This window comes from Oncorhynchus gorbuscha, linkage group LG11 (genome assembly GCF_021184085.1).
Source record: "Oncorhynchus gorbuscha isolate QuinsamMale2020 ecotype Even-year linkage group LG11, OgorEven_v1.0, whole genome shotgun sequence".
Lineage (NCBI taxonomy): Eukaryota > Metazoa > Chordata > Actinopteri > Salmoniformes > Salmonidae > Oncorhynchus > Oncorhynchus gorbuscha.
The window spans coordinates 63,379,974-63,407,019 of NC_060183.1; the positions used below are offsets into that span (position 1 = coordinate 63,379,974).

General features: G+C 44.9%; 2 protein-coding genes across 4 annotated transcripts in view; one reads left to right on the forward strand and one right to left on the reverse strand.

Annotated features, from left to right (window-relative positions):
* The window catches only part of LOC124049096 (homer protein homolog 1-like), a 44,353-nt gene extending 30,182 nt beyond the window's left edge, over positions 1-14,171 (reverse strand). Inside the window, exon 1 of one of the 2 annotated variants that reach the window (XM_046370440.1) lies at positions 12,795-14,171. In XM_046370440.1, the coding sequence (XP_046226396.1) occupies positions 12,795-12,799 (5 nt within the window). In that variant the 5' untranslated portion in view covers positions 12,800-14,171. The remainder of the gene's footprint in view (positions 1-12,794) is intronic. The other variant, XM_046370441.1, reaches the window with a different exon arrangement.
* Positions 14,172-21,898: 7,727 nt separating this feature from the next.
* On the forward strand, positions 21,899-26,189 carry si:ch1073-398f15.1 (cardiomyopathy-associated protein 5). Of its 2 annotated transcripts, none has more exons than XM_046368252.1 (4): positions 21,899-22,516; positions 23,388-23,749; positions 23,859-24,130; positions 24,257-26,189. In XM_046368252.1, exons 1-4 carry the CDS (start codon positions 22,389-22,391, stop codon positions 26,096-26,098), a joined length of 2,604 nt encoding a protein of 867 aa, XP_046224208.1. In that variant the 5' UTR covers positions 21,899-22,388; the 3' UTR covers positions 26,099-26,189. The 2 variants fall into 2 exon arrangements, with proteins under 2 accessions (XP_046224208.1, XP_046224206.1); XM_046368250.1 differs by having other exon boundaries at positions 21,900-22,516; positions 23,388-23,761.
* The last annotated feature ends 857 nt before the right edge of the window (positions 26,190-27,046 follow it).

Below are 27,046 nucleotides of genomic sequence, written 5' to 3' on the forward strand. Positions count from 1 at the left end.
ACACAGACACAGCCTCTTGAGACAGAGAGAGAGAATTGAGACACAGACACAGTAGAGAGAGAGAGACAGAGTTTGAGACAGACAGAGAGAGAGAGACAGACAGAGAGAGAGAGACAGAGAGAGAGAGAGACAGAGACAGAGAGACAGAGACAGAGAGAGAGACAGAGAGAGAGACAGAGAGAGAGACACAGACACAGAGAGAGAGACTGAGACAGACAGAGAGAGAGCCAGAGAGATTCACAGACAGTTGACAGGAGAGAGAGACAGACAGACAGAGAGAGACAGACAGAGAAAGAGACAGAGGACAGAGAGAGAGTTTCACGAGAATGAGCCATCAATCACGGTTTCTGGTTTGGGAATGTTTTTATCGAGCAGAGAACGACATCTTCGAGAGAGTTCTAATGAACAGAGACAGAATCAGCGTATTCGACAGATATTCCCATCTGAGAGAGACAGAAACATGTCCCAGTCAAAGTGATGGAAGCAGTCTTGAGTGTAGACAGCTTGTTCTGACCAGCAGACAGACCGAGAGAGACAGAGAGACAGAGAGAGAGACACAGACAGAGACAGACAGAGGGAGAGGAGACACAGACACAGTGCCTCAGATAATGTGACTACACTCTTTGAGACTCCTGTATAAAACAGAGGGGCTCTGGACATGAGAGACACATTGTTCTAATAACTGGTTCTGTTATGAGAAGTAAAGCACTTACTTTGCTTTTTATGAATCACATTTTATTATGACAGCAATTTGCCCCTCAATCACAAGCCATTTGAATATATTCTCCCTGGTAGGAGATGGCAGGGAGGAGCAGGAGCCCCATTCAGAAAGCATGGATTTGGACAAATTTCAACAGCTACACACACATGTATATGTAAAAGGGCACGTAAGCACCAACATGTAAAGTTCAAAGGACCGTGCCAAGTAAAAAGCTAAGAGTGTATCATTGTTTTAAGTTAAGGCATATATACATTTTTCAACCATGTTCCATCTAAAAACTTTGGAATAAACCAAGGCTTTGATTTCTGGTCAAACAGATGAAAAAGGGGTCTTAGAAAACATTGGCAAGAAACTCTTAAAGGTATTATAAATGCATCAAAACACAATGACATTGAAGAAAAGACCCCTCCGGGGGTCAACCCCATTTCAATTCAGGAAATACAATGAAATTCCAACCCAAATGATTGTGTAATGCTTTTCTATGAAGAAATTATTTTCTATTTTCTAAACCAACTGGAATTGAAATGGAATTGACCCCAACTCTGCTGCCAACTAATACTAACAGTACTTAGTTTTGGAGAAATGACTTGCCTTCTGTAAGTTTAAGAAACATTGCCTTGTAATTACATTACCAAAAACCAATATATCTTAAAGATATTTTCACATTTCGCTCCCTCATATAATAATAATATATAATATAATAATAATAATGAGGCCAGAGTGTAGAATAATAGCCAAATATGCAAAGGAGGATATTGCATATGTATGTATAGCTTTGTGTACCTACTTAGGACACATCCCCATGAACAGAATCCAAAGTCAAGGTGTCATGTCATAGCGGACACCATTCTTTCTGCAGACATCTTTCAATCCGAATTCAGAACAGATATTTAAGAGTTTTTGGAAAATGTGGACACACAAAAAATAAAATAAAAACCTGAGGAAGATTTTACAGAAATTCTGTTACCAAAATGTGCATCTGCACAGCTCTACCAGTAAATGTGTCTTTGTAAAATGTTCAGACTAAATTGTTACAAGTAGTCCTTGTGCATAGAGTTGTGTGGTTTGTTAAACCTTGAAATGGATGTTTTTGGTTTGGCATACCTTTTAAATGAAAAATCCAATACTGTGAAATTGCCCATATGCTAACATTGCATTTAGGTCAGATGTATTTGTGGGTCATTTTCCAAGTAAACACTAAGTAAATCACTAAACCAAACACAAGACAGATGTGAACTGTAAAGAACCATAGCAGGTTAGCATTAACTAAGTGGGCCCATAACTTTCTTGGGCAGGGCACATTTGGTTTTCAGGGTAATAGAAGACAGCCTGTCTTCTGCTTTTGGACGTTAACAAGATGACACTCCATCTTAACTCCTCCTCCACATGTACTGGATTGGTTGAACAGTGCAGAAGAAAACCTCCCGGGATCAGGACCAGACTGTGGGCATCCTGCTCAGGGTTTAAACAATCATAATCATTTACACCTGCTATGTTAAGTTACTGACAGGCTAACAGCTCATAGGTTGCCAACCTACTATAACAGGAAATGCCAGGGCAGGGTCTGTGTGTCCTTATGGCATGATGTTATGTCCCAGCATGCTTTGGTTACCATCTTGGATACCCGCTGATGAGGATCCCAAAACACAAAGCAGAATCACTTCCTCTTCCTGGTGGAGTAACTGACATCCCTACATCCTCAGCGTAACTCAAACCGTTTACCATATCTGCCGGTCTTAACTGTAGGCTACTCAACACATTAGCCTTGACTGTCACGTCAAAGCCATGATTCTTCTTCTTGGAGACCCGCTGACATGAGACAGAACTACATAGTGTCAGACAACAATTAGAGGGACTAGTGCAGGTTCACAAACCAGAGGTTGAAAACCACAAGAGGATGGGTTTCAGAGTGTTGGGCTGTGGTTTCCATCTCAACATCATTATCTTTTCCGTTATACACTTCTGCAATGGAAACATACAAAACCCTGGTTGGACTGGGTTAACTGAACCAGGAGTGAGCGGGCCCTTGGGGTGCGGCTCTGGCCTGGCCAGAGTGAGCTCCCCTCCAGAACTCTCCCACAGATTGGCCTCACCATCCAGCCAGTGGTACCTCAAAGATAAACACTATTACAGCTGATTCTTCTGCCCTCAGCATTAAAAAGCCCACAACAGCAGCCTGCAGTATGGCAGCCAAGTGTTGTGCCTTTAAACGGATCTCATTTGATGGAGATTCAGTCCCTAGATGTCGATCTGCTCTGACAGGGATCCACAAGGGAAAACACAGGTAATTGCTCGGCGGTGGCTCAGAGCTGGTTTCATTTCATTCTTACTACTGTGATTCTTCTTCAGTCCCTCCCGGTCTTAACCAGTTAATTAAGTTAGCATAGTGGATTGGTGGGTCTGGGGCATTGCTAGGTATTATTTAACACACACACACTGAGGGTAAAAAACATGAACACCTGCTCTTTCCATGACAGACTGACCGGGTGAATCCAGTTGAAAGCAATGATATTTTATTGCCGTCGCTTATTAAATCCACTTCAGTCAGTGTAGATGAAGAGGAGGAGTGTAGATGAAGAGGAGGAGACGGGTTAAAGAAGGATTGTTAAGGCTTGAGATAATTGAGACATGGATTGTGTAGGAGTGACTTTCAGAGGGTGAATGGGCAGGACCAAATGGGACACACCTGGTCCCGGGTGTGTTCCGGGATAAACACACATCTTCCCCATTCATTGAAGAGACTCCATGCAGACAATGTTGGATTTTGGTATTGGCATTTTTGTTTGGGCACCTTTCAACAACCCTCATTATCACATCTATGCATGCAACCACTCACTTACACCATTGTAGGTTACTTCGGTTATTCCTTATCTCGACGTCGTCTCCCTTTTTGTTATGGGCTTTGAGCTGGTTCGTGACACAGGTGCACTGGTTTGTGGCAAGAACTGCAACATTGAGGTTCTCACGCTCAAAAGTTTCCTGTTTGTATCAGGAATGGTCCAACACCCAAACGACATCCAGCTAACTTGACAACTGGGAAGCATTGGGGGAGAACATGTCCCAAAACATCTCTGTGGAACTCTTTCAACACCTTGTAGAGTCTTGGGGTCAGTATACTCAGTGTAGACTGGTGTTGTCAGAGTGATGAGGGTGGTGATGAGATGGGAAGGTGGACTGTAACTGTACTGTTCACACCAGAATTGACAGACTGTCTGACTGCAGATAAGTTACTGTAGAATCAGACTGTATGAGGGAGCCGTGAGCTGTAATGTAGAGCCAATGGAAATAGAGATGTGCTCTACAGTACACTACTAACTAGGGGTGCACAATATATATAAACATAGGTAGGACGCCATGACAAATACAGCACTACACAGAACAAAAGCAGAAAAATAACTAAGTGCCCATTCCAACGACTAAACAAGTTCAAGTTGATCAAGAAAATTTCAGTGAGACAACTCAAAGGCGAAATCAACGCCAAGATAATGGAATTCATTGCCCTTGACAATCAAATGTCCTCTGTCGTGGATGATGTTGGCTTTCACCCGGCACACACTACCAAGTAGGCACTATTTTTCAGATGTTGCCCTACCGGAGACAGTTTGTTGAAAAGCACATCTATGAGCTACTTTCTATGGACGTCACTGCTATTATCTTCACGACTGACATTTGGACCAGCGATATCAGCCCCATGAGCATGCTGAGTCTAACAGCATTGTGGGGGGACAAAAGTTTTGTACTGAGGAAAGCCGTATTGCTCAAGAATGTGCCGATTCTCATACCACTGCTGCCATTTGAATGGCATTTGAGAACATGTTTGAAACTTGGAAACATGAAAACACTCCTAGCTCCATTTGAACAACTGACTGGAGAAATAAGCTCATCAACTGCGTCTGCAGCAGACGTGACACCCTCTGTCATGGCATTGAAACGCCTGCTCAACAGAACTGCCGACACCGACCGTGGGGTTAAAACTTACAAAAGTACTCTACAAGAGGCTGTGAACAAGTGATTCAGTGGCATTCTCTCCGAGCCTCTTTACGGTGTCGCCAGCATGCTCGATGCTAGGTACAACGACCGCTACTTCGATGCAGACAAGAAACAGGGTTTACGTGAAATGTTACATACACAGCTGGACAAGAAGGAAATGGACACAGTGACAGTGCGCTCCGAGGAAGAGAGGCCACGGACCGACAGAGCTGGACAAGATGGAAATGGACACAGTGACAGTGCGCTCCGAGGAAGAGAGGCCACGGACCGACAGAGCTGGACAAGATGGAAATGGACACAGTGACAGTGCGCTCCGAGGAAGAGAGGCCACGGACCGACAGAGCTGGACAAGATGGAAATGAACACAGTGACCGTGCGCTCCGAGGAAGAGAGGCCACGGACAGACAGAGCTGGACAAGATAGAAATGGACACAGTGACCGTGCGCTCCGAGGAAGAGAGGCCACGGACAGACACAGCTGGACAAGATAGAAATGGACACAGTGACCGTGCGCTCCGAGGAAGAGAGGTCACAGACAGACAGAGCTGAAAATTCACTGCTTGACAAATCCTGGTGGAGACTGAACAAAGAAACAGCACAGCAAATTAGTGAAAGAAATAAGATTTGATTGTGTTTTACTGGTAATTGGGACATACCTAAATGCCAACATGTGTTGCTTTTTGGTCAGTGTGTGTGTTTCTAACTATTTAACTGTACTAGAATTCTTAAAAAGGCAGCTAAAATTTTAAATATAGTCTATAGGCTTCTTGTTTTTTGGCAGGGAAAATATTGGATATCAGTATCGGCCAAAAATGTCATATCGGTGCATCCCTACTAAACTCAGCAAAAAAAATAAACGTCCTCACTGTCAACTGCGTTTATTTTCAGCAAACTTAACGTGTGTAAATATTTGTATGAACATTACAGGATTCAACAATTGGGACATAAACTGAACAAGTTGCACAGACACGTGACGAACAGAACTGGAATAATGTGTCCCTGAACAAAGGGAGGGGGTGGGGGTCAAAATCAAAAGTCAGTCAGTATCTGGTGTGGCCATCAGCTGCATTAAGTACTGCAGAGCATCTCCTCCTCATGGACTGCACCAGATTTGCCAGTTATTGCGGTGAGATGTTACCCCACTCTTCCACCAAGGCACCGGACATTTCTGGGGGGGAATGGCCCTAGCCCTCTGATCCAACAGGTCCCAGACGTGCTCAATGGGACTGAGATCCGGGCTCGTCGCTGGGCGTGGCAGAACATATTCCTATGTTGCAGGAAATCATGCACAGAAAGAGCAGTATGGCTTGTGGCATTGTCATGCTGGAGGGTCATGTCAGGATGAGCCTGCAGGAAGGATACCTCATGAGGGAGGAGGATGTCTTCCCTGTAACGCACAGCGTGGAGATTGCCTGCAATGACAACAAGCGCAGTCTGATGATGCTATGACACAACGCCCCAGACCATGACGGACCCTCCACCTCCAAATCGATCCCGCTCCAGACCTCGTTGTAACGCTCATTCCGTCGACGATAAACACAAATCCGACCATCACCCCTGTTTGTGAGACAAAACCGTGACTCAGCAGTGAAGAGCACTTTTTACCAGTCCTGACTGGTCCAGCGACAGTGGGTTTGGGCCAATAGGTGGCGTTGTTGCAACAAGTCTACAAGCCTTACAACAGGTCTACAAGCCCTCTGTCCAGCCTCTCTCAGCCTATTGTGGACAGTCTGAGCACTGATGGAGGCATTGTGTGTTCCTGGTGTAACTCAGGCAGTTGTTGTTGCCATCCTGTACCAGTCCCACAAATGTGATGTTCGGATGTACCGATCCTGTGCAGGTGTTGTTACACGTGGTCTGCCACTGCGAGGGCGATCAGCTGTCCGTCCCGTCTCCCTGTAGCGCTGTCTTAGGCGTCTCACAGTACGGACATTGCAATTTATTGCCCTGGCCACATCTGCAGTACTCATGCAGCATGCCTAAGGCACATTCACGCAGATGAGCAGGGACCCTGGGCATCTTTCTTTGGTGTTTATCAGTCAGTAGAAAGGCCTCTTTAGTGTCCTGCGTTTTCATAACTGTGACGTTAATTGCCTACCTGTCTGTAAGCTGTTAGTGTCTTAATGACCGTTCCACAGGTACATGTTCATTATTTGTTCATGGTTCATTGAACAAGCATGGGAAACAGTGTTTAAACCCTTTACAATGAAGATCTGAAGTTATTTGGATTTTTACTAATTATCTTTGAAAAGACAGAGTTCTGAAAAAGGGATGTTTCTTTTTTTTGCTGAGTTTACTAACCCATGTTCTTCCTTGTAGTTTTCCATTACCATGTCTCTCGCTATTCCTAATTTCACCTCACTGAACGCTCTCCAAGTCCACTGCTTGTTGTGTTGAAATGAGGGTTTGTTCATTTAGGGAGTCTCTCCCTGTAACATGACACATCTGCAATAACATGACAGTTCTGCCAATCTATCAATCTGATTTTCATTCAGACTAACCTTACTGGCATCAAATGCCATTACACCCACTTCCTCCTGGAGCAACATTTGCTTAATTAAAGCAAAGTTTCTCTGTTATCAGTACATCAGTGGCCAGGTGTGTGTGTGTGTGTTTGTTAGCCTCTAATCCCTCCCACAATGGACAGTTGTGTGGCGTGCGGGGCACAATGACGAGTGCTATGCCAGAGGAATCCGATCGCAGATGTTATCAAATCAGCAGTTCTCCACTTACCACCACATACACACAGATTTATGTTTGCATAGAGGTTGTCAAAGGCAGGTACTGTCTGTGGCCAAAGGGGAAAGCACCCTGGTGCAGACTCCAATTACGGACCTTTATCGGTGTGTATGTGTGTGTGTGTGTGTGGTCAGTAATGTTCAAGTAACCTCTCTCTCCAGGACAGTGCTCCTCCTCGTATTCCTCTGCTTTCCAGACTAGAGGCATATTGAGAAGCCTTGAAGAGGAGCCAACCTGCTTAGGTCCTTTTCATCCTCACCTGACATGTCTGTCAGTCTGTCTGGGATCCCTTTCACAGTCAGTCTTCATAGAGATGAAGGCTAAGAACCAAGTTGTTTTCAGAAAGGTTTTACTATAATGTTTAAACAATTACTATATAATATCATTGTGGTTCCTGAGATGTTGTTAAAACACTTCTACAGGCATTGTGAGATGTGATAATCTGCACTAGGCAGTGTGATTGTGTAAAAGACAGGTTGGAACGCCACCACTCACAAAATTAAAAAAACCTGCTTGCCTGCATTACAAACTTAGCTGCTGCCTGGTTGCCAAGGCAACACCCATGTGACTCAGGGCCGGTCAGGATCTGTGAGCATCCTCGAACCCCCTCTCTCCCTCCCACAGGCTCTCTAAGCCAATCACAAGGCAGCGTGTCCCATACGGGTAAAACCTACTCACAGAGGGAGTGTGTGGTCTTTGCTTGGCGCTGCCTGAGGTTTAAAATACCCATATGCTAGGCTAAGGCCTGGTCTGTGGATACACACAGGAGTATTGGTGCAACCTCTGGCTTAAAATACCCATATGCTAGGCTAAGGCCTGGTCTGTGGATACACACAGGAGTATTGGTATATGCTAGGCTAAGGCCTGGTCTGTGGATACACACAGGAGTATTGGTGCAACCTCTGGCTTAAAATACCCATATGCTAGGCTAAGGCCTGGTCTGTGGATACACACAGGAGTATTGGTGCAACCTCTGGCTTAAAATACCCATATGCTAGGCTAAGGCCTGGTCTGTGGATACACACAGGAGTATTGGTGCAACCTCTGGCTTAAAATACCCATATGCTAGGCTAAGGCCTGGTCTGTGAATACACACAGGAGTATTGGTGCAACCTCTGGCTTAAAATACCCATATGCTAGGGCCTGGTTTGTGTTCTGGTGACACACATATGGAGGGTGGTTTGTGGTTTGCGTGGACTCTTCTGATCCCTCTCAGATTTAGATCAGCTTTATTAGCATTAATGGCAGGGCCACTGTTGCTAAAGCAAATTGAGATAATGACAACAACAACCGTAAAAAATGGAATAGTAGTAATGTGATTAGAGAAAGGAGAAATCTCTCGCTCTCTTGTCATAGACTTCTCTCTCTCCTCGTCTCTCTCTCCATTACTCCTGTTGTTAACTCAGGTTCCAGGGAAGTATTGACAGCTGGAGCCCAGTGAAGATGTCTGGCTTTCCCCTACTAACTGCATTGGCCACAGCAGCCCACCCTCTCACTCTTTCACACACACTCCCCCACTTCTTCCTCTCTCTTCGTGGCTCTCTGGATCTCACTGGGCTGGCCATTGCCCACTCTCTCTACCTCTCCATATGCCCTTCTTTAATTCTCTTTCCCTCACTCTGCATCTCTCCCCACGCCCTCGGTCTTGCTAACTCTCTGGCTCCATCTCTCTCAGGTTGGGGATTCTACTGGGTCCATCCACTCAGACTAGAGAGTAGGAGATCTAACCTCCCTCTACCTCTGGGAACACTGCCATGTGTAGAACTCAGGAGGGATCTGCTAGGAGGTTCTTCTTAATACCTTCACACTGCAATATTTTCGTGTTTCCTCAATGAAACTGTACTTTATGTTTTAAAAGTGGGGCAATTCCACAGAAAATCACACAGAAATCAAAGCCTTTATGTATCCCTACATTTTGGAACTTCACATGTTGGTGCTCACTGCTCATGGGTCCTTTTATGATGGAAATGCCCAGTGCATAAGCTACCATTCTGCATTCTCAGCTTCCCACTGCCATTAGACAGGAGTAAGATTGAAACAGGGCAGGGCTACTGTGACTCCGGTCAGTCAGAGTCTGGTTGTGATGTCTGGGTTTTGAGTAAGGACACAGCAGTGATGCTTCCAAAACAACGTGTCCTGACTTTGACCATCCACTTAGTCTCACAGTAACTTCCTTGTCCAACACTGGCACCTCAGTCTGAGGACAGGGTGGGAAGTTTTAAAGGTTGGCGCAGGACAGGCAGTCCTTAAAGGAGCAATCTACTGCAATCTGCAGTAGCTTCATCCATTTTTGGACTTGTGAATTAATGATATGTACCCATTGGTTCTTGATGAATAGAACTTATAAATGCCTCATGAGCTTAGTTCAGCTGTCGTACTCCATCAGAACCCAAAATATAAGCCTGTTTTACTTCAATATTTATAAACAAAGTAAATGTACTGTAACCAAACACTATATAGCCTCAAAAACGTGGTTAAAACTATCATTTTTATATCATAGATGATCAGGCTTTTCATCTATAGTGCTGTTCATGAATTTGAGTGGTTACATTTCTCCAGCCTCATCCCTCAGCTTCTTACTGAAACGGGTGGGGCTTTGTTGTTTTAACTGCAGATTGCCGCTTTAAAAACTGACGAGTGTCAGCGTAAATGCACCACATAGGCTAGTCAAGGTTGTGGTTGAAGTTGTTGAACCAGATAAGGGCAGACAATGAGTTGGTTCAGTTGATGGGAGATGAATCATCATTTGTGAAATCATTTGTGCAACATTTAACCCTGAGAATAGTTTTAAAATTATGCCAAATAACATTTATTCTAACACACTCTTGAAACCTCCCTATTTCAATCCATCTACACTAATGATTATTAGCCCAATATATCAGACTGTTTATGACACATCCTGAGAGTACTGTAGGCTGCTGAGGTGCCAAGTTTCAGCCTGGTTTACATGAATGCATTATGCAGAACAGAATCCCTGCACTAAAACACTTTAACAGCCAACACACTGAGAGGCACTTTGAAGAAAGATGCATTCTCTTTTTTTTTGTCCGAGATATCGAGTCCGAACTGGATCATAGACTAGGAATTTAAGGTTAGTGAGATGCTGTATGGCGCAGCAGTTCACCCCTGAATTTAACCTTCTTCTCATTTAATCTCAGATGGTCTAAAGTCAGGTTTAGTCCATATTCAACAACAAAGTGAGTTTGTTGTGTAGGTATAGGTGTATGCCTAAGCATCAGGTGAGACCCATCGGCTGGGGTTAGGACTTGATTAGTCCCGACGTTCCTATGCTGTCCTTCAGACAACAGAGTCACGTTCATTTGTATTGACAAAAACCTATATGTCTGTCGCAAATGTTGAATAAAATTCCATTTGAACTTTACCGGTTGTCCACTGATTTAGTACTTTTGTGGCCAGAAATTTTAGACAAAACATCCACAGGGATGTATAATTAAACCGACTTCAAAACGCAGGTCTCTGTGTGTGGCTATCACCATTTGTTTACTCACCACCTGAAGAATGTGCACAAGACAGAAGGACATGCATACATCCAAGTCTTGCAGGGGTTTACATTGTTTTGCGTATGTGCCAGGTGAATGCACTACCAGCGTTTGGAAACATCGGTTTAATAATATCTTCCTGTAGATATGTTTTCTCAAATTACAAACCGCAAAACTGCTGAGACTACAGGTCGAGGAAGTTTAAGATATATTATATTCCATTTTCTGGCTTCCCAAACAAATGTATGGCACTACTCTCAGACTGTAACCTGCGGTATCACAGTCGGATTGCCAGGCAAAGGCTTGAAAAGAGAACAGGATCTTCTGGGAGGGGGGGTTCCATATTAAGGTGTTTAGTCTGAACTGTAAATACACTTCATGACGTCTGGGTTACTTTCTGGTGTCAGTATTTCTTCAGAAAGTATGACAGGCATATTATGCCACAGTATGATCTACTTCTATGGTAGATATTATAGCTTTTGTTCAGGCACTAGAACAAATCTTAAACAAACTTGTGAAATAATTGATAAATGTTCATGTAGACAGTGCAACCCCATCACAAGGCCGTCCCTCTAGACAGTGCAACCCCATCACAAGGCCGTCCCTCTAGACAGTGCAACCCCATCACAAGGCCGTCCCTCTAGACAGTGCAACCCCATCACAAGGCAAGGCCCCCATCACAAGGCCCCTCAGTGCAACCCCATCACAAGGCCGTCCCTCTAGACAGTGCAACCCCATCACAAGGCCGTCCCTCTAGACAGTGCAACCCCATCACAAGGCCGTCCCTCTAGACAGTGCAACCCCATCACAAGGCCGTCCCTCTAGACAGTGCAACCCCATCACAAGGCCGTCCCTCTAGACAGTGCAACCCCATCACAAGGCTGTCCCTCTAGACAGTGCAACCTCATCACAAGGCCGTCCCTCTAGACAGTGCAACCCCATCACAAGGCCGTCCCTCTAGACAGTGCAACCCCATCACAAGGCCGTCCCTCTAGACAGTGCAACCCCATCACAAGGCCGTCCCTCTAGACAGTGCAACCCCATCACAAGGCCGTCCCTCTAGACAGTGCAACCCCATCACAAGGCCGTCCCTCTAGACAGTGCAACCCCATGCAACCCCATCACAAGGCCGTCCCTCTAGACAGTGCAACCCCATCACAAGGCCGTCCCTCTAGACAGTGCAACCCCATCACAAGGCCGTCCCTCTAGACAGTGCAACCCCATCACAAGGCCATCCCTCCAGTTTATTTTTTATTTTACCTTTATTTAACTAGGCAAGCCAGTTAAGAACACATTCTTATTTTCAATGACGGCCTAGGAACAGTGGGTTAACTGCCTGTTCAGGGCAGAACGACAGATTTGTACCTTGTCAGCTCGGGGATTTGAACTTGCAACCTTTCGGTTACTAGTCCAACACGCTAACCACTAGGCTACCCTGTCGCCCCAGTACTGGATGAGATTATAGTTTTCCAATGACACCACATACTAAACCCATACTAAACGTACTCTAATGTATTGAAATAAAAACCGACAACATGCTTTAGGTGGCCTATCTTAGAGTAACGGAGGAATAGCCTATTCACCAGTGTTTGATACAATGTTCAGTAGGCATTTGGAAGCTATAGCTCAGGCCATGGACAAATGGTGAGACTGGCATAGTAATGCAAGCCAACTTCAGGTAAACCCATGTAGCCTGCCAGCATATTGCTCTCAACCTTCTACCCACGCGTATTTATCTTGAAACAAACCAGGCTTCATCGGAATCATAACACCTCCCATGAACACCATTCTAGTCAGGGAAGATTAGTACAGGATAAAAATGGCACTACATTGCGCGATACGTACCCCATTTTGCTTGGTCGGTTAACCGAAGGGATTCAGGCCGTGGTCGCCGAGGGCTCCAACGCGGGAATGAACAGGCTACTGTGTTTTCCTCTCCAATATACGGTTCTTCACAACGCTGTTGACGGCTATGGCTTGACGGGGTACTCGAGATAGTCAGTGTGGTTCCCTTCACGCCGACATAGCCTGTTCGTCTGTTATACGCTGTGGGTGTTGGTTGAAAGCTCTCCCAAACAAACGTGTCGGTGCATGCATGAGGATCGAAAACATCGGTGTTGACGTTAGATAAATGATATGCACTTTTCAATCATGCTCAACGACGATAGCAGCTAAGCTAATGTTGGCTACCAAGGACCACATACATGATTGACAGAAACTGTTTTTAATTCCCATGTAGCGCGAACCTCATTTTACACTTATAAGGCAGGTAAATAGGGACCGCTTGCATTAATATTGTCAGAACAAAATCTTATCTTGGCTGCTAAAATATCCACTTGGTTCTAGACGGACTTAGGTATTACAGCTCGGCGCTCCTCTCCGCTGCCTTGTACTTCGCTACTCTCCAAAGACACCGCCGCTTTCAATGTGACCAGCTGCCTGCACCGCATACAGTTATCTTCGGGCGAGAAAAATGCTGAACATTCATTCCTGCATGTCACTTTGTAAGGCCCGACTGTTCAAAATAGCACAATTTACTCGTTGCCTCTTTCCCTGGCGTCGTAAGTGCCATCAAAATTCCTCCAGCAGCTATTCTACTACAGCTTATCAAACACATCATTGCATGGCACTAACATCATAAATACATCTGCAACAATAATAAACTCATGTTTAGCTACAGGGGAATATGTTTTTTTGTCGAGTAGGCTTCATCTCCCATCTGTTTTCGCGGAAAGACTTGGTGCATTCTCATGGCTCCACCATCTCTAGTACCAAATCAGACAAGCAGCTAGCATCTAAGATGCCGGGCGAATATGAAATGCTATGGTAAATTATGTTTAAATATGAACGATTGCCAGTTCGTTGATATTATTTATCAGAGATCTCAAATGTCAAATCACGACCTCTTTTCGCTCCATCGAACGCCTCACTTCTTCAGCCGTCTGTTTGTGTAGTCTCTGATTTCTCCTCTCATCCCATTCATCACATCTCTTGTCGCATTCAAAACATCTGGGAACTCGGAAATCTCAGACTTCAGTGCATTCAAGACATCTGGGAACTCGGAAAAAAATCGAGCTCCGTCTGGGAAAAATCGTTTTCAACGGTCATCCAACTTAGAATTGTAAGTCGGGAACTCGGGTATCTTTCTCGAGCTGTGACTTTTCGACCTGAAGAACACTGACGTCATGATTTGACCCATTTATTCCGAATTCCAAGTTGTCCTGAAAGCACCATCTCTACCCATCCTCAAGCATTAAATTGGCCTACGTCATCACGCCGTCCTCGCACAGAAGTCACCGTATCCTTCGAAATATGACGTAATGCGCGATAAATATGTCCGTCACTTCCGGTTAGCAACTGTCAAATAGTGTAGCAACACCTACCAACCTGCAGTTTATTATGTAACCCATAATAAACATGAAATGCAGTATTCCATTCAAGTCTTTTACTGTGGTATGTTTTTTGAAGATAGAGTGAATCGCATCAAAATGCTGACATGGGATTTTCAAAAGAGTACTAATTCAGCCCACTGCACATATTTTTAATTCCTTAGAATTATACTGAACAAAAATATAAATGCAACATGTAAAGTCTTGGCCCTATGTTTCATGAGCTGAAATAAAAGATAGCTAGGTATATGCTATTTATTTGGACTATTTTATCCAAAGCGACTTAAACATCTGTGTGGTCCAGGGAATTGAACCTATTATCCTTGAACTGCAAGAGACATGCTCTGCCAGCTTTACCAGCTGAAATACAGAGATCCTATATGCACATGCCTGTTAATGAGCATTTCTCCGTTGCCAATATAACCCATCCACCTGACAGGTGTGGCATATCAAGAAGCTGATTAAACAGCATAATCATTAGACAAGTGCACCTTGCGCTGGGGACAATTAAAGATCACTCTAATATGTGCAGATTGTCACACTACACAATACCACAGATGTGTCCTGTTTTGAGGGAGTGTGCAATTGGCATGCTGAATGCAGAGACGTCCACCAGAGCTGTTGCCAGATAATTAATTGTTAATTTCTTTACTATAAGCTGCCTCCAACATTGTTTTTGAGAATTTGGCAGTACGTCCAACCAGCCTCACAAGCGCAGACCACGTGTTGCCACGCCAGCCCGGGACATCCACATCCAGCTTCTTCACCTGTGGGATCATCTGAGACCAGCCACCCGGACATCTGGTGAAACTGAGGAGTGTTTCTATCTATAATGAAGCCCTTTAGTGAGGAATGATTGGGCCAATGGCTCCCCAGTAGGTGGGCCTGGATCCTCAGTAGGTGGGCCTGGCTCCCCAGTAGGTGGGCCTGGATCCCCAGTAGGTGGGCCTGGATCCCCAGTAGGTGGGCCTGGATCCCCAATAGGTGGGCCTGGCTCCCCAGTAGGTGGGCCTGGATCAAATTAAATCAAATGTATTTATATAGCCCTTCGTACATCAGCTGATATCTCAAAGTGCTGTACAGAAACCCAGCCTAAAACCCCAAACAGCAAGCAATGCAGGTGTAGAAGCACGTATCCCCAGTAGGTGGCCCTGGCTCCCCAGTAGGTGGGCCTGGATCCCCAGTTGGTGGGCCTGGATCCCCAGTAGGTGGGCCTGGATCCCCAGTTGGTGGGCCTGGCTCCCCAGTAGGTGGGCCTGGATCCCCAGTTGGTGGGCCTGGCTCCCCAGTTGGTGGGCCTGGCTCCCCAGTAGGTGGGCCTGGCTCCCCAGTAGGTGGGCCTGGATCCCCAGTAGGTAGGCCTGGATCCCCAGTTGGTGAGCGAATGCTGTGTGGCACAGCGGTGTAAGGCACTGCATCTCAGTGCACAAGGCGTCACTGTAGTTCCTGGTTTGAATCCAGGCTGCATCACATCCGGATGTGATTGGGAGTCCCATAGGGCGGCGCACAATTGGCCCAGCGTAGTCCAGGTGTGGCTGGGGTAGGCATTCATTGTAAATAAGAATTTGCTCTTGCCTAGTTAAAAATAAAAGTATACTCCCAGGCCACCCATGGCTGTGGAGGGGGCTCAGTTATGTGAAATCCATAGATTAGGGCCTAATGCATTTATTTCTATTGACTGATTTCCTCATAGTTAACTCAGTAAAATACTGGAAATTGTTGCATTTATATTTTTGTTCAGTATAGTATTTCATATAATTAGAACTTTATATTTATGATTCACCCAGAGGCCCACTTTTTTTTAACCTTTATTTAACTAGGCAAGTCAGTTAAGAACAAATTCTTATTTTCAATGATGGCCTAGGAACAGTGGGTTAGCGACAGATTTGTACCTTGTTAGGATTTGAACTTGCAACCTTCCGGTTACTAGTCCAACGCTCTAACCACTAGGCTACCCTGCCGCTCCACTTTATGGATAGCTGCTATATTACTACTTTATTACTGTGTTTTTTCCAATGGGAAACATTTATTTACCTTCTAGAAATTAAAAGCATACACAGAATGATAATGGATGTAGTGTACACATTGATTTGTTCAAGTTGCATTATTGTGCAACTGATGGTGGCCACCTTGTGGACATTGGATGACAGTGCCAAATGTGGCCGTTAATGGTGTCTACTGTTATCAAAATAATTTTCCGGCCCTCCAACTAGTTTTCTTTTAAACAAGACAACAGAGACATATTGGCCTTTAGTTTTGATCAGGGCCCATATGTTAATGGATTGTTCTATGCTTGAGATAGACATGTTATAAACTCAATAATGAGGGGGATACAATGTATACTATTTTGAAGGAGGGGATTGCCATTCTCTCTTTGGCATCAAAGCAGATCCTTTTTACATGCACACTGCAGTATCAGATATGTTATCAGTGTTTTCAGATACTATCTACTTCAAAGGTATTCAACTCTTATCCTACAAAGTCCGGAGCCTGCTGGTTTTTTGTTCTACCTGATAATTAGTAATTGCACCCACCTTTTATTTAACCTTTATTTAACTAGGCAAGTCAGTTAAGAACAAATTCTTATTTACAATGATGGCCTACCCCGGCCAAACCCTTACCTGGACACAGTGCTGGGCCAATTGTGCGCCACCCTATGGGACTCCCAATGTGATACAGCCTGGAATCGATCCAGGGTCTGTAGTGATGACCCTAGCACTGATATGCAGTGCCTTACATTGCTGCGCCACTCGAGAGCCCAAATCAGTCCCTGATTAGAGGGGAACAATGAAAGAAATGCAGTGGAAATGGCTTCCAGGACCAGAGTTGAGATTGCGCATTCATACAGTGCATTCGGAAAGTATTCAGACTCCTTGACTTTTCCCACATTTTGTTACGTTACAGCCTGAACAACAGTAAAAAGAGAGTGGAAATAACATTAGGGAGGCTATATACAGTAGCAGGGCTATAACAGTAGCAAGGCTATATACAGGCACCGGTTAGTCGGGCTAATTGAGGCAATATGTAAGGGGTGCGTAACTGGTGGCAGGGAAGTCAGACGTAGGAGAGCAGAACTAGGTAATAGCAGGAGCAGTTTAATTCCAAAACCAACGGCATCAAGAAAATAACAACTTGGGTACAAAACCCAACGCGCACCAGTCAACATGTGCACAAGCACTTACAACAAACAATACCACACAAAGACATGGGGGGAACAGAGGGTTAAATACACAACACGTAATGAGGGAATGAAAACCAGGTGTGTGGGAAAACAAGACAAAACAAATGGAAAATGAAAAATGGATCGGCGATGGCTAGAAGACCGGTGACGTCGTCCGCCGAACACTGTCAGAACAAGGAGAGGAACCGACTTCGGCAGAAGCCGTGACACAATATGTACATGTAGGTATAGTTAAAGTGACTATGCATAAATGACAAACAGAGAGTAGCAGGTGGGGGGTGGCGGGACACAATACAGATAGTCCGGGTAACCAATGTGCTTGGGTTATTTGGGCTAATTGAGGTAATATGTACAGTACATGCAGGTATAGTTAAAGTGACTATGCATAGATGATAAACAGAGAGTAGCAGCAGCGTAAAAGAGGGGTTGGGGCGGGACACAATACAAATTGTACGGGTAGCCATTTGATTACCTGTTCAGGAGTCTTATGGCTTGGGGGTAAAAGCTGTTGAGAAGCCTTTTGGTCCTAGACTAGGCACTCTGATACCGCTTGTCATGCGGTAGTAGAGGGAACAGTCTATGACTGGGGGGGCTGGGGTCTTTGACAATTTTTAGGGCCTTTCTCTGACACCGCCTGGTGTAGAGGTCCTGGATGGCACGCAGCTTAGCCCCAGTGATGCACTGGCCTGTACGCACTACCCTCTGTAGTGCCTTGCGGTCGGAGGCCGAGCAGTTGCCATACCTGGCAGTGATGCAACCAGTCAGGATGCTCTCAATGTTGCAGCTGTAGAACGTTTTGAGGACCTGAGGACCCAGGCCAAATCTTTTTAGTTTCCTGATTAGGGAATAGGCTTTGTCATGCCCTCTTCACGACTGTCTTGGTGTGTTTGGACCATTCTAGTTTGTTGGTGATGTGGACACCAAGGAACTTGAAGCTCTCACCTGCTCCACTACAGCCCCGTCGATGAGAATGGGGATGTGCTTGGTTCTCTTTTTCCTGTAGTCCACAATCATCTCCTTAGTCTTGGTTATGTTGAGGGATAGGTTGTTATTCTGGCACCACCCGGCCAGGTCTCTGACCTCCTCCCTATAGGTTGTCTCGTCGTTGTCGGTGATCAGACTGTTATTAACAGTGAGAATCGCAGAATGGTGAACTTACTAAATGACTGATAGTTTGACTGTGTGATATTAGATTGCTTCTTGTGTAAATATTTTCTGTCTGGATTTTAATGATTTGTTGTGTCATCTGAAAACTTAATGATGGTGTTGGAGTCGGGCCTGGCCACGCAGTCGTGGGTGAATAGGGAGTACAGCAGGGAACTGAGTTTTTCCCATTCTTCTCTGCAAATGCTCTCAAGCTCTGTCAGGATGGATGGGGAGCGTCGCTGCACAGCTATTTTCAGATCTCCCCAGAGATGTTCGATCGGGTTCAAGTCTGGGCTCTGGCTGGGCTACTCAAGGACATTCAGAGACTTGTCCTGAAGCCAGCCCTGCGTTGTCTTGGCTGTGCTCTTAGGGTCGTTGCCCTGTTGGAAGGATCTCTCTGTACTTTGCTCCGTTCATCTTTCCCCCGATCCTGACTAGTTTCTCAGTTCCTGCCGCTGAAAAACATCCCCACAGCATGATGCTGCCATGGTTTGAGAGTCCTTTAGGTGCCGTTTGGCAAACTCCAAGCGGGCTGTCATGTGCCCTTTACTGAGGAGTGGCTTCTGTCTGGCCACTCTACCATAAAGGCCTGATTTTTGGAGTGCTGCAGAGATGGTTGTCCTTCTTGAAGGTTCTCCCATCTCCACAGAGGAACTCTGGAGCTCTGTCAGAGTGACCATCGGGTTCTTGGTCACCTCCCTGACCAAGGCTATTCTCCAAAGATTGCTCAGTTTGGCCAGACGGCGAGGTTCCAAACTTCTTCCATTTAAGAATGATGGAGGCCACGGTGTTATTGGGGACCTTCAATGGTGCAGAGATGTTTTGGTACCCTTCCCTAGATCTGTGCCTCGACAAAATCCTGTCTCGGAGATCTACGGACAATTCCTTCGACCTCATGGCTTGGTTTTTGCTCTGACATGCACTGTCAACTGTGGGACTTTATATAGACAGGTGTGTGCCATTCCAAATCATGTCCAATCAATTGCATTTACTACAGGTGGACTCCAATCAAGTTGTAGAAACATCTCAAGGATGATCAATCGAAACAGGATGCACCTGAGCTAAACTTTGAGTCTCATAGCAAAGGGTCTGAATACATATGTAAATAAAGTATTTCTGTTTTTTATAAATTAGCAAACATTTCTAAAAACCTCTTTTTGATTTATTATTATGGGGTATTTGTGTGTAGATTGATGAGAAAAAAAATATTTTAATCAATTTTAGAATAAGGCTGTAACATAACAAAATGTGAAAAAGGGAAGGGGTCTGAATACTTTCTGAATGCACTGTGGATCTTATATAATACATTATATAATACATCCAATATAATACAGGTGGAGTGTTGACTTGAGCTTTGAGGATAGCATGGCCATGGCGTGACTAAGATAGTGTCAAAAACACAACTCAGGTCAATAACTGAAATCTTAAATGGTTGAATCTTTCAGTGTTAATGCTAATTATCAAATACTGTTATTACATTTTCCTGGGCTGTTCATGGCTTCACATAAATCACACATATTGGGGGTGGTATTTCACTGAAACATAAGATCCTCATGCCCTGTCCCTCACATCTGATTGACCACCCGGCAAGAGAGGGAGCAGGGAACATTGATATACACTGATCTTCCTAATATTGAGTTGCCCTGCCCACTCCACCAGGACATGGACTATATAAGGTGTTGAAAACGATCCACAGCATTTTACAAGTTACATCAATAAGGGATCATAGCTTTCACCTGATCAGTCTATGTCCTGGAAAGGGCAGCTGTTTGTAGTGTTTTGTACACTCATTAAGTGTAGAATTAGCACACAGCCAAGGTTTGGATGGCAGGGACATCACTACCGTCAGCACAGTGGAGTCACAGAATCCCAACCCTTCTCTCCTTATCTTCTCCTACTCCTCTCCTCCTTTCCTTTCCTATCCTTCCTTCCCCCTTGATTATTCCACTGTTCCAAAACATGTTGACATAGCATTATAGAGTTCTTCTGACTAGATAGATACCTCCTCTCCTGTTTCCTCTCAGAAGAGTCAAAACTGAGAACGCTGTAGGACAGGCCAAAAGTGCCTGTCTGTTTTTAGCCTCCAACACCACCACGCCTGCCTGATGTGTTCCGTAACCCTCACCCCAGATGGTGAAACCCTCACATAATACTTCACACTCCCTTTCCCCACATTCCCTAAACTGGAGGCTCCTAGGCGACTGAGAATATTACAACCATAACCCACAGGGGTCTTAAAAGGGTAGGATGAAGTTACCCGTAGACACTGATCTAAGTTCAGTTTTGTGTTTCCTCCCCTAATTGTTAAAGGCCCAGTGCAGTTAAAATTCAGGAATTTCTAATCAGCCTGTTTGCATGAGCGGGAGTTTCGGCTTCCCTGATGATATCACCAGGCGGTAAATTGGTTAATAGACCAATAACAAAGATCGTTCCAAAACTAACAGCAAGATTTAAGTTTTCTCCTCCCAACTCAGACCACTCTCAGACAGTCATAGTACAATTATTTTAAAAGCTAATATTAAAAATATAATGTAGTTAATTGTTATCCAAATGATTTGATATAAAAACATCTGCATTGGGGAGGGGGATACCTAGTCATTTTTACAACTGAATGCATTCAACTGAAATGTGTCTTATGCTTTTAACCCAACCCCTCTAAATCAGAGAGGTGCAGGGGGCTGCCTTTAATCAACATCCACAGCACCCAGGGAACAGTGGGTTAACTGCCTTGCACAGGAGCAGAACCAAAGATTTTTACCTTGTCAGCTCTGGGATTTGATCCAGCAACCTTTAAGTTACTGACCCAACACTAACCACTAGGCTACCTGCCTTCACAGTTCCGATTTTAGGACAGTAAATCTTTTCCTAGATATGTTTGTACATTGTTAACGGTTGTAGTAGGAGACTATATCTGAGAAAGAACCCCTGTCATGTGCTCCAACAGCAACCCCCACCCCTCTCCTTGAGTCTCGTATTCCCTGTCCAATATCTGTTTCACATTGCGAATGGAAGGACATTAGCAGATGACACTTTGACATTCAAGTCTCACCAAGACCTGAGAGAGACCCTGTAGGCAGAAATATGATCCTAATTTGAATGTGAAATAAATGTATTGAATTTGATTGGCTTGCATGACTACAGGCTCACTCTACTCTTACACACTGAGAAGAAAAAGAGAGAGAGGCTCTGACCACTGGTGCTGTCCATGGTGCTGGACTTTGAGAAAATTGATTATTACAATAAGCATGATACTCTCTTGTTAATTATGCACCGCTAAATGACATTCTACATGTGTCAATTTCAATCCTTCTTATCTACCCTTGTTGTGTCAGACTGGCAGACAGCACCGTGCCAATGGATACAGGCTGGTGACAAGTATTATTTTTAGACCTGGCAAAAAATATATTTTAAAAGAAGTGGGCGTCTTTTCTGCTGATACTGCTGCAACTGAATATGACGTCTATAGGTAGCCTACACACCCTGGGTCAGGATACACTTTTCCCCCACGAAAAATAGTTTTACAGCTATAGTTATTGGTCCTGTACTTAGTGTCAACTGTCAAGGGATGACACATTTTGAAACCCTGGATGCCGTTCTTTCTATTTCAAGATTACGCTGAGCACAAAATCTCTGAGCAAGTTCTCCAACTTGGAATGTCATCAACGTTGCTCTGCGGAGTGCCGATAAGAAGCCATTGAAAATAGATGAGAAGAACCTGCTACAATGGATACAATGGAAACGGTGGAATGTATCAGGATAGATCCAGATACTCTGACAATGCTAGAGGATGATGTGGACATCACAGAGGGAGTCTGCCAAATCAATGACGAGGTTGAGGATCTCCGCAACAGGTAGCAGCCTATATCCTACATAATTTCTGACATTCTGTACAGCCTACTAGAAGTGAAATCTGAGTCTTTTTCCAAAGTACACTGGCGGTCAGTTTTAGAACACCTACTCATTCAAGGGTTCTTCTTTATTTCTACTATTTTCTACATTGTAGAATAATAGTGAAGACATCAAAACTATGAAATAACACATATGGAATCATGTAGTAACCAATAAAGTGTTAAACACATGTAAATATATTTTAGATTCTTCAAATAGTCACCCTTTGCCTTGATGACAGCTTTGCACACTCTTGAATGAGTAGGTGTTCTAAAACTTTTGACTGGCAGTGTACATTCGCAAAAAACCTTAGCCCCTCCTTCGTCGAGATCACATTAGTGTTGATGAATAGTTAGGGAGATAATTAAATTATTTGATACATGATTGAAAATGATTGCTGTCTCTGAGCATTCCACTTTGTCGAGATAAATCAGAGTTCAATTCATAGTAATCATGTCTTGTTCACATTCCTAGTGAGACAGACGGACAGACGGACAGACGGACAGATGGACGGACGGACGGACGGACGGACGGACGGACGGACGGACGGACGGACGGACAGACAGACAGACAGACAGACAGACAGACAGACAGACAGACAGACAGACAGACAGACAGACAGACAGACAGACAGACAGACAGACAGACAGACAGACAGACAGACAGACAGACAGACAGACAGACAGACAGACAGACGTAGAGGGATCGTCACATACATAAGGCTTTTATTTCAAGTCATTGTTTATTATAATTTCTTGATGTGCCTCAAAATGGGAACATGTACATTTGCCCCAGTACCTCACCATGTTATCTGTATTATCCCATCTCTTCCAGTTTGCGGTTGGCGGTTCAGGATGAGGCGGTGCGTCCCAAGATGCAGTGCTTAATGATGGACCCCTCCTTCTCCATGGTTACTGTGCAGGGCGAGGACAGCGGCATCCAATGGGAGACCAGCTCCAGCCGCTGCACCACCCCTTGGGGTTCCGAAGCTGAACCCACCCCTACCATCGCCTCGGAATTCTGCTTTCCCATTAATGAAAGGTCTGTTTCACCTGGATTAGGATCTGGAACAGCAGGTAAAATAACCTTTGTCATGGATGAGGCAATGATGGTGAGGAGGCCAAGGATGAAAATAAGTTGTGGAGGAGGACACAGGAGCCGGGCTGACAGACGGGGACAGACTCCTCTGCCCGCAGGTGATGATTTAGGTGAGGTAACTGAAAGGAATTAGGGAATGCCTCAAACTCTGATATGCTCAAACTGTAATCTATTGAGACACATTTTTGCATATTTTTCCTTCCTCAGGTGAGTTGGTTGAGAAGCCAGAGCTAGTTGAGGTCTCCCTGCCCAATGTGAGGGCAGAGGGAGATGGGGAGGAGGAGGAAACAACAGATCCCAAAGAGGAGAAGAAGCAGAGTTTGTTCCGCCTGGTGTCAGAAGGCTCAGAGATCCTGAACATCATGGTTCCTCCCAGGCTGGTGAGCATTGACGAGGAGGAGAGCCAAGTCATGGTGGACAACCTGTCTTACCTGGAGGAATCCACCTTCACCAAACCCAGTAACGAAATCATAGAAGAGGTGACAAACACAATTTAATTAGATCTGTAGACCTTACTTTGTCTATCCATCCATTCATTCAGTCATTCATTCATGTGTTTGCTCATTCACTTGTTTGTTTATTCATTCACTGATCCATTCATTCAGGTTTTTGAGGAGGACACCGCACCATCAGTGGGGGGTGGAGATCAAACGGTGGAACACACTGACTCCTCCCATCTCACCAGGCCTGATCAGACTGACCCTCCTGGGGCTCCGGTGGCAAAGCAGCCCAGACGAGGAGCCACCAGTGACATGGACTACTTTGAGACATTTACTCAGATGGATGAGCCTGCTCCAGGAGGCCCCACCATGATTGAAGAAGGACAGAAGGAGGAGGAAGCAGACTGTGGAGAGGAAAACCAGCAGGTGAGTGAGGAGCCGGAACAGCTCCAAGATGCCGCACCTGTGACCGAAGTCCTGGGAGGTTCCAACACAGGCGTTAGCGGAGAAGAAATCTCCAGTGACCATCTAGATGAGGTGTTCTACGGCGGTATGGACAATATGCCTTCTAAGAACTATCTGGAAGTAGAGGAGGGCGCAGTAGACAAGTCACCCAAGTCCCCCCTGAAGGAGAGTGGATCGGCCCTCTTCGGCAGCGAGGAAACCGTCCTCACCCCCATCTTCCTCCCCTCAGGACCCCCCAAAATCATCAACCCCACTCTGCTAGAAGAGCCTACGGCCATGGCCTTCCTTTACACAGACCTGTATGAAGAGGCAGTGGGCAGCAGGGAAGGAGTGAAGGAGGAAGACACTGAGAGTATGACCTCCGAAAGGTCCTTCCACAGCAGACACTCAGACCGGGAGGCCAGGGGGTACCTGGAGAAGTTTGTCCTGAAGGACGAGACTCCCATGGTGGAGCTGGAAGGGGAACCGGCAGTAGAGGAAGGCTTCAGAACTTGGGCACAGGAACTGTACACGCTGGACAGCTTTCTCTCCCACCCTGATGATAGAGAGTTAGAAGGGGAGATCCAGGAGTCTGAGCATGACATGACAGATTTTTTCCGGACGAACGCGAGTTCCTCTCCATCTGATGATCGGTACATCCCATCACTGGATAAAGAAAAGAACTATGCAGAACCTGTGAAGGAGGACAAACATGTTAAGGCAGACAATGTTTTAAAGACGGTGCAGGAAGCACCTCAGCTTCAAGTGGTTAAAGAAGGGAAAACCACAGAGGAGGAGAACAAGAGTCAGGGCGTTGTCACAGATTTAAATGATCCACCACTTTCTGACCCCGAGTCTTTCTCTGAGAGGGCTGGTGGGGGGAGTGTCACTGAGCCCCCCACAGACAAAGACCTCTCATACAAACATGATGCTCCCACAGTGGAACTACAAAAACTCCCACCTCTGAGTGACAGTGGCACAAATCAGAAAGCTCCAAAGCCAGTAGCCCCCCCTAGAAGGAAGCCAACTGCACCTCACAAGAGCTCTCTGAAACTAGCGCCACTGGCTCGAGCCCAGACCCCAGTTGAGATCCTAGAGGGAGGAGGAGATAGAGGGAAGGAAGAGAGGGAGGAGGAGAAAGAGAAGGCTTCACCAGCTGAGACTGCTGATGAAGGAGAGGGGGATGGAGAGACAGGACAGAGGGAGGAGGAGAAAGATATGACAACACCAGTTGACGGCTCATCCTCATTTTACCAATCCCAGATTACGCTGCTCTCAAGTATAGCTACTGAACCAGTAAAAGCAGAGGATAAAAAGACTGAATTGGCTGAAGGAAACACAGAACCACCTCAGGCTGAGGAGAGTGACAGCCCCAAGCCAGAGGCTGACCCGGTATTGACAGGACAGGACAGTAAAACAGAACCAGCTAAAGGAGAGGCTGAACCAGCTGAGTCAGCCAAGCTAGAAGTTGAACCTACAACAGGACCTAGCCAGACCACTCCTTCCGTTCCTGCCCCAGTGAATGACCCAGCCAAAGTTGGCGGCGGATGCATCATCCTTTAGCCTTATTGGCTTTATGCTGCAGCAATTTGAAACTGAGAGGTCAAATGATGAATTGAAGTAAAAATTACAGAACTTCATATTTTCTTCTCAACCTGGTCTCAGAGTATTTCGTACTATTCTGTACATAAACCCGAAACACTGCATTTAGTATGATATGTTATGGGTCGCATGGTATGTATTAATTTGTGGATGATATGTTACGAATTACAATTTGTATTATATTTTATGAATTTGCAGAATGTACAGTATGTAACAAATTTTCAAACTGTATGATATGTAATGAATTCTAGCTAGGTGGCTAGTGGCTAACGTTAGCTAGCTGGCTAACATTAGGTAGGCTAGGGGTTAGGGTTAAGTTTAGAAGTTTGGTTAAAGAGTTAATGTTAGAGGAAGGATTAGCTAAAAGGGTTAAGGTTGGGGAAGGGTTAGCTAACATGCTAAGTAGTTGCAAAGTAGCTAAAAGTACCAAGTAATTGAAAAGTTGCTAATTAATTAAATGCTAAAGTTGTCTGTGATGTGAAATTGCAACCATTGGGTTGCTAGACGTTCAAGCTATATGCCCACCGACCATCCCAACTAGCCATCCTACTTAAATTTTTGCCTTAAGTAACCATCTGTCTTATGTAAACATACTAACATACAGTATTATACTAATTTTAGTGTCCTGGATTTACATTTACTATGTTACGTCTATCAGATCAGGCTGTTTTTTCTGGATATTTATTTTTATGCATACTTGCTTATTTGACCATTTTTAAACCGTAGCACAGTAGCACTTTTTGGTCTGGTTTCCCGGGCCCAGCCTAAACACTTTCAACTGAGATTCTCTATTAAGCAGTCAGTCAGACTCATAGGTAACTGTTAGGTTATTACCATTTAACAATTTCATTTCTAAATAAATATCTGATTATTTCTGAACTGTAAAATAAAGTTCTACCCATTTTCCTC